Raw genomic sequence first — 13,499 nt, 5'->3', positions numbered from 1 at the left:
GATTCTCAAGTATTTATTATTGTCTAGTCGTTGGTGTGGTTGCATTCATATTAACTTAGGTGATCTTATATCTTAATGAGAAGGATTTATTGGCTTAGTATATGGTTTATGGTAATACATCTATATCCATTCCTTCTTTGGTTCTATAATAGTGAATCGTGTCCAGCTAATTGGTTATTGTGTGTGTGTTTGTAAATTCTATGGAGAGTTTTTTAGATTGATGACTTTGTTTTCTGCAGTTAATGGCAGATGCTGCATGCCCTGCACGTATACTGGAGACGAGAAAAACTGCTCCTGGTTTGCGGTTGGTAGATAAATGGGCGGTACGTTCCACAGTTGTTTTATCTTTTTCAAACCCGACCACCATTGTTCTCTTCTTGGGAACATTTGGATTTCTGAGGTTACTATCTCTTGATACACCTCAAGTTTTCTTACTTAAGCTTAGGTTCTGATTGGTGGAGGGAGGAATCATAGGATGGGATTATTTGACATGGTGATGATAAAAGATAACCATATCTCAGCTGCCGGAGGTATAATAAATGCCATCAAATCCGTTGACGAATATCTTAAGCAAAAAAATCTCGAAATGGATGTTGAGGTAAATAAACTTTTTTGTGGCTGCAAGTTACAAGTGAAACATGTTATAATCAGTATCTATATCTCTCTCTACTTGAAGGTGGAGACGCGGACGCTTGAGGAAGTGAAGGAAGTGCTAGGATATGTTAGTGGATCCAAGACTCGGTTGACTAGAATAATGCTGGATAATATGGTTGTGCCGTTAGATAATGGAGACATCGATGTCACAATGCTTAAAGAAGCGGTAGAGCTAATCAACGGGAGATTCGAGACAGAGGTATGTCTGTCAGTGTGTTAGAAAGAAAGAAAGAAAGATGACACATTTCTTAGTGAAACAACACTCTGATGGAAGACTCTACTCTGATTTCATGATTCAGGCTTCGGGGAATGTTACCCTTGAGACAGTACACAAAATCGGACAGAGTGGAGTTACATTCATTAGCAGGTAAGAATTCTTTCTTCAAACCGGTTTAATTTACGTATTTGGAACTTTGGTCAGTAAAAACTGAAAGAATATGTATGAATGCAGCGGAGCTCTGACGCATTCGGTGAAAGCACTAGATATATCTCTGAAGATCGATACGGAGTTGGCTCTTGAGGTGGGAAGAAGGACAAAACGAGCATAAAAGAGCATATATGACTTCCACGTATTTTTACTTTCTTTTATTCCCGGCAAACAAAGTCAAAAATGTAACCAATAAGGTGAGACAAACTTATAAAATTTCTGGTTCTTGATGTAATAAATAAACTCTGAATAGATATATATATATATAGTGGAGACATGCATGGATGAATATTGAATAGCTTTCTCTCAAACGTTTTAGCGTTGTTTATGTACATAGAATTTGCAAGAAACGTTGGGAAGCACTCTTCTAATACGTTCCTATATATTTTATCTAAAAGTATTGGTTCAAGCGACGGTGATCTCGCTCCCTCCTTCTCTTTCCGCCATGAAACTCACTCGTTTCTGCAACATATCAATATCATCAATCAATCAACATTGTTGTATTCATCAATTTGTATAAACCTTTTTTTTTTTCATTTCAAAAGAATGAATCTAAATTTGTGTAATAGTTTTGTCTTATCTGGAAAGGTAACAACAACAGTGTATAAAAGTGTTAAAAGTAGCATGCAAAATTTGACCTCAACAAATATTTCTCAAACTACTCCGTTTTTTCCGATTAAAAGTGCTAACTTTTTCAACACTTAACATTATTAAATTCAACACGAGCTATATGCCACTCTAAGTTAGTTGCCATGTCATTACAAAATGTTTAAATGTTTTTGCTTGTTATTACCAAAACAAAGAAATGGAGAAAATATAAAGGAACATACCAAACGGGATTTGACTTCTCTCGTGGCGGCGTTGGAGACGGAGGCCGTGGGCTCTTCTTCTGTATTGTGAGGCGGTTCCTGGTGGTTCTGTTTGGCCATAAAGAGAGCAGCTATCTTTTGGGTGGCTTCGGCCTCCGTGGCTCCTTCCTTAACGAGCCTTTCAAGCTCCGCCTTGGGTACTCTCACCTTCACCCTAACCGCATCTCCTTCTTCTTTTGACGTCGTCGTCCATCCTCCTGCCGGTTTGAGTATGGAGAGATCTGAAGAAGATCTACGGGCAAGCATGAGGCTCTCAAGCCTCTCCTTCGCACTCACGTGGATTCCCGATCTTACCCTTCTCGGTGGACACTCTTTAACAGGCTCCACCACGAAATATAGCCGCTTCGCCTCCAACCTCTGCTTCGCCTGCACCCAAACATTAAACGCCTCAGTTTTGTCCATGCATGGTTCGTATAAGTTAACAAGAAAGTACATAATACTATATAGTAGTAGTTTTGATATATAAAAACCATACCTCAAGTGGTTTGGCTCGGGCACCGTAGTGTTTGACGGATTCGGAGTCTAACACAACGTGGCCGGGAAAGTCTTTCAAGACCTCCTCAGCCGTCACCGGAGTTCTCAGCTTAAAACTCTCACCGTCTATTTTCATGATTTTGGTCGTTTTCTTGCCGCCTAAACTGTTACCCATCTATAAACCCCTAAGATCAATTGGCTCTCCCCACAACAAAACAAAAACGGATAATAAAGCTTAATACGGAACCTTGAAATGAGGGCAGTGAGACAACAACTCGGTTGGGGGGGATTTTTAAATGATGGGGTTCGCAGACATGTGCAAATTGGGCGGTCGATTTATATAGTTGTAGATAGATACGTGGAAAACCTGGTCCATTTTTTTAATGTCAAAATTAATGGACAATTTACCTTTGACTACGACGATACGATTTTTACAAGCCTAGTTATTTAAAATGATTAGGATATGCTTTTTATAACTATTTTGAATTTTGTTAAATTAATGTAGTATAATACTATTCAACAAAAGATTGTACTTGTGTGAATCACCTGCAAACAATTAATTAATCTATTATAGCTTGTAGTGCCATGTTTATTTGAAGATAAATTATTATTATTTAAAACAGAAGAAAAAATCGCCGTTTTCCTATTCAAACTTTTTTTTTTTCTTCCTATGCCAACGTTGAAGTTGTTGAATTTTTGTAAGAGTTAAGTAATTGACTCAGTTGATGAAGGTATAAATGTCACCACAAAACCCCAAAATTGTTATAGAAAGACAGGCCATATATGTAAACTGAGGGTCCCTTATAATACTATCTAAATTGAAAATACAATTAGTGAAAAAAGTGCTAACTTTTTGGGAAATGGATTCTAGGTTGAAAAAATCAGGACTCTGTAAGCAATTTTCAACTTGACAACATCATGCGGATGCGTTACAACTCTTCTACTCTTGTGGACCATATTCATCAGTGCTTTGATTTTTGATTTGATTGATATACGCATCCATACATGTTCAAAGCTTAATGGATTGGTAATTTGCGGTAATCATTGATCTTTTGCCTTTTAAATATGTTTACTCGATCGATTGCCCTACTTTACGTTGATTACGGAAGACAAACGGTGCATACCTAAGAAAATTACTTTTTTTTTTTTTTTTTTTTTCATTATCACATTATGGATGCACATGCACTTTTTTGTCGATGAACTCTGGAAGTGTACTTGTCAGGTACATTTGTAAATACACTTTATACACAGGTACAGTCGTGTCTAAATTCTTAATTAACTATGATCCACTAATGAGATAGTTAAAAGTTAACATGCATATTATTTGGTTGTGGACCTAACCGCAAGTGTCGACTGATACTACAAATATGAGAAAAGAAAAGTCCAAAATGATGGTCTCCTTTGCAACTTGTAAAGCTCATTAAATACATAACAGCTGACACAATATTTCCACATCCTCTTATTTTTATCATCTATACTGTATATAGGGTTTCCAAATATCATTAATCATCGATTATGAGTTGTGATTAGTGTACAGATAATCATGAATTCGTAATCGGGTTACAATTACTTCCACATATACTCCTATCTTCATCATGGGGGTTTCCAAAAATCATTATTTCATCATCGATTATGAGTTGAGTAGTTTTTTTTTCCTAAATCAACTTGCCAATTATCTGTACACTATTAAAATTCAGTCGGCATTATGTAGCTTGATTTAAATAAAATAAAAATTAGGCTACATTTTTGACGAAATCAAAAGATTACCTGAACTTGTGATTACATACAATAATAATATGTTTATATATGCAGTATAAACGCTCTATGTATATAGAAATACAATTAAACGTGGTTGTTTATAAATGCTGATAAGGTGAGTCTAGAAGTAAGAAATGTTCAAAGAACGTGGCAAGACCGTGAAGGTTATTATCCAAACAAACAAAAAAGACCATGAGGGTTAGTTAAACAAGTACGTAACGTAATCACTGCGTGAGAAGCATACATGGGCCCTTAATATCGATATATATGTAACTTGTAAGCAAGCTCACGCAGTAGCATTTCCTGCGAAGTTGCCTAACCATGTCCACTAATAATGACTTAAAAAACATTTGAATCTTTCTTTATGGTCAATATCGGTCATCAGTAAGTCTTAAAATTATACTTTTCGTCTGGAATGGATTTGAGGTCTCGAAATACATTCAACAACAGAGGAGTAACATTTTCTTATTATCAATACAATATTGAACATAGTTTATGTACGTATTAGTAATTTAATTAATAGTATAAAGAATATCTTATAATTTGCTGATATATGGTTCAAATTAAACAGCTATACTAATTAATACACATTATTTACACGTGCATCATCCGGTATATATAAATATATATTTCGTAATTCGTAGTTGTTAAAAGCATAGATTATAATATCCTTTTGTCCGGACGATCTTTGATGATAGTTGTTGAAAGGCTAAAAGCATAGATCATCCATCTTGGACGTAACGTACGGAACAAAAATTTAACCATGGTTTCTATGAATCATACTACTTCCGCTGCTCGACTTTCGTAAGCACCTGAGCTTCACATGAACCGACATCACTCTTGCAACAAAGATGGATCTTTTCCACGTAATTAACCAATTAAGAGACTTAGAGTAATCATCAAAAATAAGAATAACAAACAAATATGGTGTTGACCCGGAGTGTGTTTCCTTGATAAGCAATTATACCTATATATGTCGGATGTAGAGATTTCCTTATTGTTACAAACAAAAGACTAGCTAGAGATAGGTGAAAAACAGAACTAACTAACTCATATATCATTTCCTAGCTAGGCAGCTGCTAGTTGCTCTCCTAAAAGCAGCTGTTGTTACGGAAAATACCCATTTTGAGCTTTGCACGTTGAAAATGATCGATTTTGATCATTAATTGTATAAATTAGAGAGCTCTCTCTTGCTTTAAACGTGATCATGCATACATTTAGACCAGGCCGTGAGGAGAAGCGCACCAGTTAGCAAATGATAGGGCCACAATTTAATTATTCTTACATTTTTATAATGATCAAATACAACATGAAAAGAACAAACCATGACGACAACCTCAATAAGTGAACCATTGGACAACCTGAAAAAGATGGATTGCAACTCAACCAGTTGTATGAAAAAGAAAGAAACCGACGACTTATACATCAATTTGTGTGAACTTTTATGGAAGACTCTTATCTCTCAATATATGGTTTTCCCATTTCATAGTTTGATCTGTTTTAGTTTCAATTTGGCATTTTAATTCTCTTTTAGCTGTAGAAGCTCCTTGCCCCCTAAACCTTTTATAGTTAATTTTGTTCCATTTGGTAATACAACTTCACATTGTATTAAAAAAAAAAAAAAAAAAAAAAAAAAAACNAACACCTAGAAAACGGTTCAAAGTTTAGTGGGGAAAACGAAATATCCTACTATAAATGATGCACTCACACAGGAATTAAAAATTAAAGGCAACAAAATTCACATACATAACCGAAAAATGTTAATCCGGACCAAAAAACCCGGTAAAACTCAACATTAGAAATGTTGATCATAGAGAGAAAGAGAGATGGATGAGTCAACGAAATAACCGAAAACGCTGCTAGACGCTGTTAGCTGGAGCCCCGACAGCAAACGGGTAATGTTATTAGGGATGTCATATGCTTATATAAAAGCACACTAATCTGGTAGTGCGGTGTTTTGGATTTGCAGGTGAAGCTAAACAACATGTTGTTTCCACACGGCTCGTATAAACTGCTTGGCATGGTCACCAAACAACATGATGGTTGCGTCAAGAAATAATGCGTCTGATGACTCGCTCTACTTCTGTTCTCTCGTTTCAACTGAAAAACTAGTGAACTAATATTATGTGATAATAACTTTATGGTTTTGTGAATTCTTCAGAAGAGTTCTTAAAGCCTAATTAGCTCGATTTCTATTTCAATTTTCTCAACTTGTTGCAAAAATAATGAGACATCATGATCGTCTGGGTGTTCTTGCAAACCATAGTACCCTCGATTAATCTCACTGTACCCAAATTGAGTGTCAAGGCTCAAAATATACAAGTATAAAGTATCATCTCTTAATACAATCCAAAATCATAACCATCCTCTTCCTCTTCTTCCGCTTGGTCTTCATAGAATTTCTCATCTGTGTTCATCTCGTATGGTGCTGCGTCATCTTCTTCATCTTCAACAGTCTCATTCTCTTCCTTGTTCTTCTCTGTAACTGTCTCGGTTTTCGATTTCTTCTGTGACTTCTCAGCTGGCTGAAATGAAGAAGAATCAAGAACAAAATTCTAAATTAAGACCTGAAAGTGATGAGAACTAAGGAAACAAGAAGAGAGGATAATAAACTTACGAAAGTATCAAAGAGCTCGTCCAAAGCATCGTAGTTGATACACCTACTACTAAGTCTCTGTAAGAGACAGAGTCAAGACTCAAGTCAGAAAGAGGAAGAAACACACTCCAAAAGTTTTCTTTAGAGCTATGTATTATTAGATATGTTCCGGTTTCAGGGTTTAATTTCGCAGATGGTAATAGCTGAATAAACTTGGTTACATTCACAATACTCCGCTTCTAAGTATTAAAGGCATCAAAGAAGATGTGCATAGTTTTACCTTCCTCTCAAGTGTTCTTCGAACTGCTTCCGCGGCTGTAGCTGGTGGAGGCGCGTTCATTGCTTCCTCAGCACGTTTTTGTCGCTTTTCCTATATCAAGAGAGAAAAGAGAACAAGAGTTTGATTGAGAGAAACCATATAGGTCATTAATGGACATCATAATATTTTCCATAAGTCAAATACTTGATATAAAAGCATGAACATAATAATTGCAAACTTTTAAATCGAGAGCACCTTTCTAGATTTAATCACATCTGCGCATTCTGGGAAATTAGCATTGCTCGCAGCTTCACTAGCTGCCTTCTTAGCTGCTTGTTCCTGGAAAACAATATAATTTGGTAAGATTCTTATGTTTATAACAACTCAGAAGGAATACAAGAGAAGATAGATGATATATACCCTAAGATATGGTCCGTTTTCTAACTCAAATATGGTCTTCTTCAAGAGTATTTCGTCCTCATTGAGAAAACAGCCACCCACCTGGGACACAGTGAAAAATCAAACCATTAAATGTTAAGTGAAAATGTTGTAAGGAAAACAGACCGAGATAGAGTGAAGAGAATTTTTCCACATTATCCATCTTTCCAGGTTAAAACATTCTACTTAGAATCTAATACAACACAAGGGAAATTATTGCCCACCTCATCATCACCATCGAGATAGGAAAGATTGCCTGATTCATCCGAAGCTTCAGCATCCCAATCTGTTTCACTTTCACTTTTCTCTGAGACACCACAAAAAAAAATTCTCAAGGGCTCAAACAATAGCAAAAAAAAAGAAAACTCTAATCTATTTCCATAGTTGTTCATCGTGGTTAAGCTACGTACCTTTTTCTTCCTCGTTTTCTTCTCTAGCTGCTTTTTCCATTCTCTCTTTCTCTGCTCGCTGGAAAGCAGGAGGATCCGACCCACCAACAACTCCACCAGAAATTTTAATGAACTGCCGGAAAAATTATTTCTGATTGTCAACTCTCGATCGGAGCCATTAATTTGTCGCCAGTTGCATAACCTTAAAATAAAAATGGAAAGAGACAAGTCCGGAGACTTACATCATCGTGACAGTCCTTACATAATCCATAACCAAAAGGTTTTAAATCCTTATGTTTACAGTTCACTAGTCCTTCGTCAGAATTTGGTCTTCGGGTATAAGTTTGTTTACGCAATATGTTTTCGCTTTTATCAAGCGCATCAACCTAGACAAGCATGTACAAACAATTGAAAAAGGATCAGCATAAACACAACAAGTAATTATATATATGAGGGGAAAAAAAAAGTGACAATATCTAAAAAGCGTATAACTCTACAACTAGAAACGATTTGTAACATAACCCTGCAACTCACAGTTAAACTTGCAGCCTCGGTATTAGCAAACTCATTCAATCTTTTGGTTATTGTTGCTTCACACATATGCACCGTTTTTGCCTGAGAAAATATTTAAAAACACACACATTAAATCGACTCATCTCCTTGCTCTCTCATCTTTATAACAATACAATATTCTATATAATGATCATATTCTTACAATATCTGCCCTAGAGCACGTGATACCATGAGAAAGTGCAGCTATGTAAATTGCTGCTCCACATATTCCACTTGGTTTCCGGCCGGTCTGCAAAGCCAATAAATAGATGGCCAACATTAACACAAGCCATAATAATAAGTAACTCTAAGACAAAAGAACATGTAGGAAACTATCTATCCTTGTAACAATAAATAAAATCGCACCTGCATCCAATCTCTCTTCATACTAGATATAATGCTTGTAACCGTTTTCAAGAAATTTTTTGGAATATTGTTTGCACCTTTCAATAAGCCTGCAAGTGTATAATGAAACAAGGATTTGATATAACTGTATGTTTCTATTTGGACTGATGTTCACACCAACTAATTAAAAAAAAACAAAAAATAGAATGTTCTGCATCATCAACCCGATAAAGAAAAAGAATGGGAGCCAAAAGACGACATACTTACTGTTTACGAATCGAGGAATGTAGATTGAAGGATCAACAAGCTCCTCATAGTTCCTGTTTTCCACAAGGTACAGCAATTCGCAGAGTTGCAAGTAGACAGAACCTAACTCGTAACTAGACATGAAACCAATATATACCAGCATTACTCAGACTCTGCATGCAGTAGTCTTAACAGGCAGGCTAATTAGGCTATCAAATAAAGAGAAAAGTAGTATGAGAATGAAAACAACGCATCTTACACGCTAACTCGAAGGTAGCTTGAAAAATCAATAAGAAGTATCGGAATTTTCTCTGTCCTACCAAGTAAAGAAAGTGTTTGGTTAACATATATACAGCGAAATAAGGCATCACCCGTAACATCATAACTCATCAGCATGATATATAACGAGGGAAAGAAATCTGTAAGTAGGATTTTACTAAGATTCTAACCTGCAAGTCCTGCAAGTCAAGTAGAGACAGGAAGACTGTACAAGTTCCGTTCTGCGCCCTTTGGTGAAGTTTTGGTGAAGTGCCATCTTCAGAAGATAAAATAATAAAGTTAGACAGAATCCTGACAGATTGACTGATAAATAATATTCAGACGATATGTAAAAACCTAAACATACTTCAAAGAATTTGGCAGCCGTCTCAATCAAATAATCTTTGTCATCACCAATTCCCAAGGCATCTTTCAAATTCCTTAACTCATCTTTAGCTGCCAAAAACAAAAAAGGTATGCATGTATGTGAAATACAGTAGAGAATAAGGAGTTAGGAGGCTAAAAGATGAGCCAGCAGTGAATGTGTGCAAGTGGTAAAGATCAAACCGAACATAAACGAAAGCTGAAGACTAGCTAGATCATGTATCAGTGGCAGTACTATTAAGGCCAGCAGTGAACAGAAGAAAGTCTTTATATACCTATTCTCAATCTCCTTTCACGTGAGACTGAAATCCCACTCTGAACACTCCTCACTATGTTACCTGACGCTTGGCTCTGCAGACACAGAAATAAATAATTTCAAACCACTAGCTAGAGAGAGAAGAACATCATCATCTTTATATCTTAGAAGAGATTTGGGAAATAATAATAATGAGATATATATATATATATATATATAGTCTATTATTGATCACAATTCATTCTAGGTCTAAATAATGAGGGAGCTTTGCGTAGATAGATAGACCTGTCCAGCCGCATTCTTAACGAAGGTAACATCAGTAGAAAAATTGAAGTTTTCCAATATCCTCCCACATAAATCACATGCCCTACAAAAGCAAAAAAAGCTCATCATAACTCGGAGCTATAGAAATCGCAAGTTTTAAAAATCCAAAACTCTACTTACAAACCACCGTCGAAGGGGCGAATTCCGGGGACATTCTTCGCACAATGGTTACACCACACCATGGCTGCCCCTTCTCTAAAACTCACAAGAGATTTTGATTGTTACGAAAATCTCGCGAGGAAGTGTAAAGGGTATATTCATTCGTGATTCGTGTATGAAAAGAAAAACTCACTTAATAATATAACCAACATACCCGTGCTAGCTGTGACGGTGACGGCGGCGGAGGCGGAGGCGGAAGAAGGCAGAGAAGAAAGCTGAGAGATTTCCGATAGTTTATATCGATCGAGTTCGGGTCTAAAGTGTAACGCAAAAGTTCGCCTAGGATGTTAAAATGGGCCAGAATTTCGCAGGCCTGTCTTATAAAAATTAGCTTGATCTTACACTAAATGGGCCAGAATCTTTCACTTCCTCCGTCGTTTTATACTAAATATCCTAAATTGTTAACATGTCAAAATATTTTTAAAAATATCACAAGAGTTAGAACATTTCAATACCAAAATTAGGCCTGGGTAAATATACGGATCCGAATATCCGATTCGAACCTGTATCCAAAACTGTAAAATATCTGAACGGGTTTTAAATCTCTAAATCTGAAAACTTGAATCCGAATCCGAATCCGATCCGAACGGGAATCCGAATATACCCACATTATTAATATATAGTAATAATATATTAGTAATAATTATAATTTTAATAATATAAGTGTTCAAAATATTCAGATTTTTAGATATTTTTGATAATTTGAAGTATTTAAACTGTTTATTAGTCAATTTGGGTAAAAAATACTCTAATTTTTTTGATATATTGCGTATTATTGAATAATTTAGACACTAAAATTTTGAGTTTTGTAATTTTCGGGTAATACGAATCCGAATCCGAACCCGAAATACCCGATCCAAAAATCCGAATTACCCGCAAACTCGAAAATCCGAATTACCCGAACCGAACCCGAACAGGTACCCGAATGTCCAGGCCTAACCAAAATATCATAACTGTTGTAGCGTCAGGATTCTTCGAGAATGTGAAGAAAAACAGACCAAAACTTCCTCCAGTTTTTTGCCATGACTGGAATCTTGCTTCTGAGCTTCCGATCGGTAAGTCAAAAGTACCGAATCCACGATCTGGAGGAAGACATGGTCTTCTTCACCAAGCATCGATTGACTCTACCGGCATCTTTGCTTCTCGTCTCCATCTACTTATTGGTGACGATAACAAGTGATCAGAGATTTTGATTGATTTTAAGCTCAACGAGGTTAACACTTTCTTACTTACTCATGCGATGTTATCAGTGGCGGAGCTAGAAAATCAGTAGATCAGGGTCAAAAAAAATTATTGGGGTCAATTCTGTTATTTAAAAATTTTACAAGGGTAAATTGTGCTATTTTATAGGGGTCAATTTATTTATTTTTCCTATAATTTCAGCTATTTTAAAAAATTCACCAGGGTCAACATGGTTACCTCCTACCTCCGCCACTGGATGTTATTTGTATGTATCGTAGTTCCAAACTGATGTATCTGCTTTGTAATGGTCGTCTTTATATTGAGAGGTTTTTAGTGAATGAATGAGTTAAAGATTTTTATTTATGGTAATGTGATTCAGACAATGGTGTATCGTTTTGATTTTTTTTCTTAAAAGTGTTCGTGAAATCATTTAATTTCTTGCGGTCAAGTAATTGTAGGGTTTTTTTTTGAAGCATTTCATCAAACATTTGCACAACGTTTTTATATATTGTCTGCACACACATTTCTCAAAACTGAAGAAAATTGGGTTATAAATTAAGAAGTTTATAACTCATAAGTAGATTTCAATGCTTGAGCAGGAACCAAACAGTTCGATGTGGATAGCATTGGTGTTTGTGAGTAGTACGATAAGCTGATCATCATTTACTTTTAGATAAAAACGTTACAAACCATCGTCGTAGGGGCAAATTCAGGGAATATTTTTCGCACAATGGTTACACCACACCATGGTTATTTTTGGAGCAAGTGGAAATCTTTCAGAATCCTAATACCGTATGTTAGAGCGTAGCTCTACTTCTTTTAGCAGTGTGAATAATGAGAGTTTTTTGTTGGAATATTAGAGGCCTGAATGGTCTATCTCGACAGAGATTTTTGCGGAGTTAGGTAGGTAAGTTTAAGCCCATAATGGGCAGTGTTTTGGAGACCCATGTATCGGAAGAGAATGCAAGGCAAGTTTTTGAGGCTTCTTTCCCGGGTTGGAGGTACGAATTTAACTATGAGTTGGTGGAGAATGGTAGGATCTGGTTGTTGTGGGATCCTACAATCTCAGTTATATGTTTTTACAAGTCAGCGCAAGTGATGTTGTGTGGGGTGTTTAACCCAGCAACTGGAGAGAGTTTCTCAGTTGGTTTTGTTTATGCTTACAACACTCAAGTTCAAAGGAGGGAGCTTTGGAGGGATATTGCAAGAATTTTCCAAGAGTCCCCTGCTAGGGAACCTTCCATTGTTGTTAATGGGGGACTTCAATCAAATATTATCTGTTGATGAACATTATTCGGTGATTCCTTATACTCTTCTGTTGCCAGGGATGTCTGAGTTCAAAAGTTGCTTAGAGGATAATGAATTGTCGGACATGCCTAGTAGAGGAACTTTCTTCACGTGGTTTAATGGTCAACATGATGATCCTATAATGAGGAAACTCGATAGGGCGATAGTGAATGATGCGTGGCGTAATAAGTTTCTAGAGGCGGTTGCAATATTTGAGTCTCCAGGAGACTCGGACACTCACCATGCTTAGTCCACACCTCATCAGTGGTCAGCACACGAAAAAACCATTCAAGTATTTCTCCTTCCTCTTTACTCACCCACAGTTTAAAACCAGAATTAAGAAGGCTTGGCAAAGAGAGGTTTGTGTAGGTTCCAAATTGTATACCCTTGGTCAGTGGTTGAAGGTCACTCGTCTTTCGTGTAGGAGACTGAATAGAGAGGAGTTTGGTAATATACAACAAAGAACCAAAGAAGCTTTGGAACACCTAGAGCTGGTTCAGGCGATCCTTATGTCTACTCGTCAGATGCAAACTTCAGACAGGAGTTTGTGGCTAGGAAAGCTTGGAAGTTCTTTGAAAAAGCTCAGGATTCATTATATCGACAAAAATCTCGTATTAGGTGGTACAAAGATGGGGATGCCAA

General features: G+C 36.5%; 3 protein-coding genes across 4 annotated transcripts in view; 1 reads left to right on the top strand and 2 right to left on the bottom strand.

Annotated features, from left to right (window-relative positions):
- LOC104793810 (nicotinate-nucleotide pyrophosphorylase [carboxylating], chloroplastic-like) overlaps positions 1-1,377 on the top strand; it is a 2,425-nt gene extending 1,048 nt beyond the window's left edge. Inside the window, exons 4-8 of the mRNA XM_010520238.2 lie at positions 225-323; positions 446-598; positions 677-853; positions 954-1,021; positions 1,106-1,377. Of these exons, the coding sequence (XP_010518540.1) occupies positions 225-323; positions 446-598; positions 677-853; positions 954-1,021; positions 1,106-1,202 (594 nt within the window). The 3' untranslated portion in view covers positions 1,203-1,377. The remainder of the gene's footprint in view (positions 1-224; positions 324-445; positions 599-676; positions 854-953; positions 1,022-1,105) is intronic.
- LOC104789895 (uncharacterized protein At1g66480-like) lies at positions 1,314-2,744 on the bottom strand. The gene is made up of 3 exons (XM_010515550.2): positions 2,426-2,744; positions 1,912-2,316; positions 1,314-1,543 (listed from the first exon to the last, which is right to left on the bottom strand). Exons 1-3 carry the CDS (start codon positions 2,597-2,599, stop codon positions 1,487-1,489), a joined length of 636 nt encoding a protein of 211 aa, XP_010513852.1. The 5' UTR covers positions 2,600-2,744; the 3' UTR covers positions 1,314-1,486.
- LOC104789893 (transcription factor IIIB 60 kDa subunit) lies at positions 6,431-10,652 on the bottom strand. Of its 2 annotated transcripts, none has more exons than XM_010515548.1 (19): positions 10,543-10,652; positions 10,350-10,424; positions 10,191-10,272; positions 9,925-10,000; positions 9,633-9,721; positions 9,457-9,542; positions 9,267-9,323; positions 9,029-9,141; positions 8,783-8,871; positions 8,580-8,666; positions 8,399-8,479; positions 8,107-8,250; positions 7,886-7,997; positions 7,700-7,782; positions 7,458-7,538; positions 7,293-7,376; positions 7,059-7,148; positions 6,800-6,856; positions 6,431-6,707 (listed from the first exon to the last, which is right to left on the bottom strand). In XM_010515548.1, exons 2-19 carry the CDS (start codon positions 10,409-10,411, stop codon positions 6,522-6,524), a joined length of 1,659 nt encoding a protein of 552 aa, XP_010513850.1. In that variant the 5' UTR covers positions 10,412-10,424; positions 10,543-10,652; the 3' UTR covers positions 6,431-6,521. The 2 variants fall into 2 exon arrangements, with proteins under 2 accessions (XP_010513850.1, XP_010513851.1); XM_010515549.2 differs by having other exon boundaries at positions 10,522-10,629.

This window comes from Camelina sativa, chromosome 6 (genome assembly GCF_000633955.1).
Source record: "Camelina sativa cultivar DH55 chromosome 6, Cs, whole genome shotgun sequence".
Lineage (NCBI taxonomy): Eukaryota > Viridiplantae > Streptophyta > Magnoliopsida > Brassicales > Brassicaceae > Camelina > Camelina sativa.
Note: the sequence above shows the minus strand (reverse complement) of the source record. Positions and strands in the feature narration are given on the sequence as shown.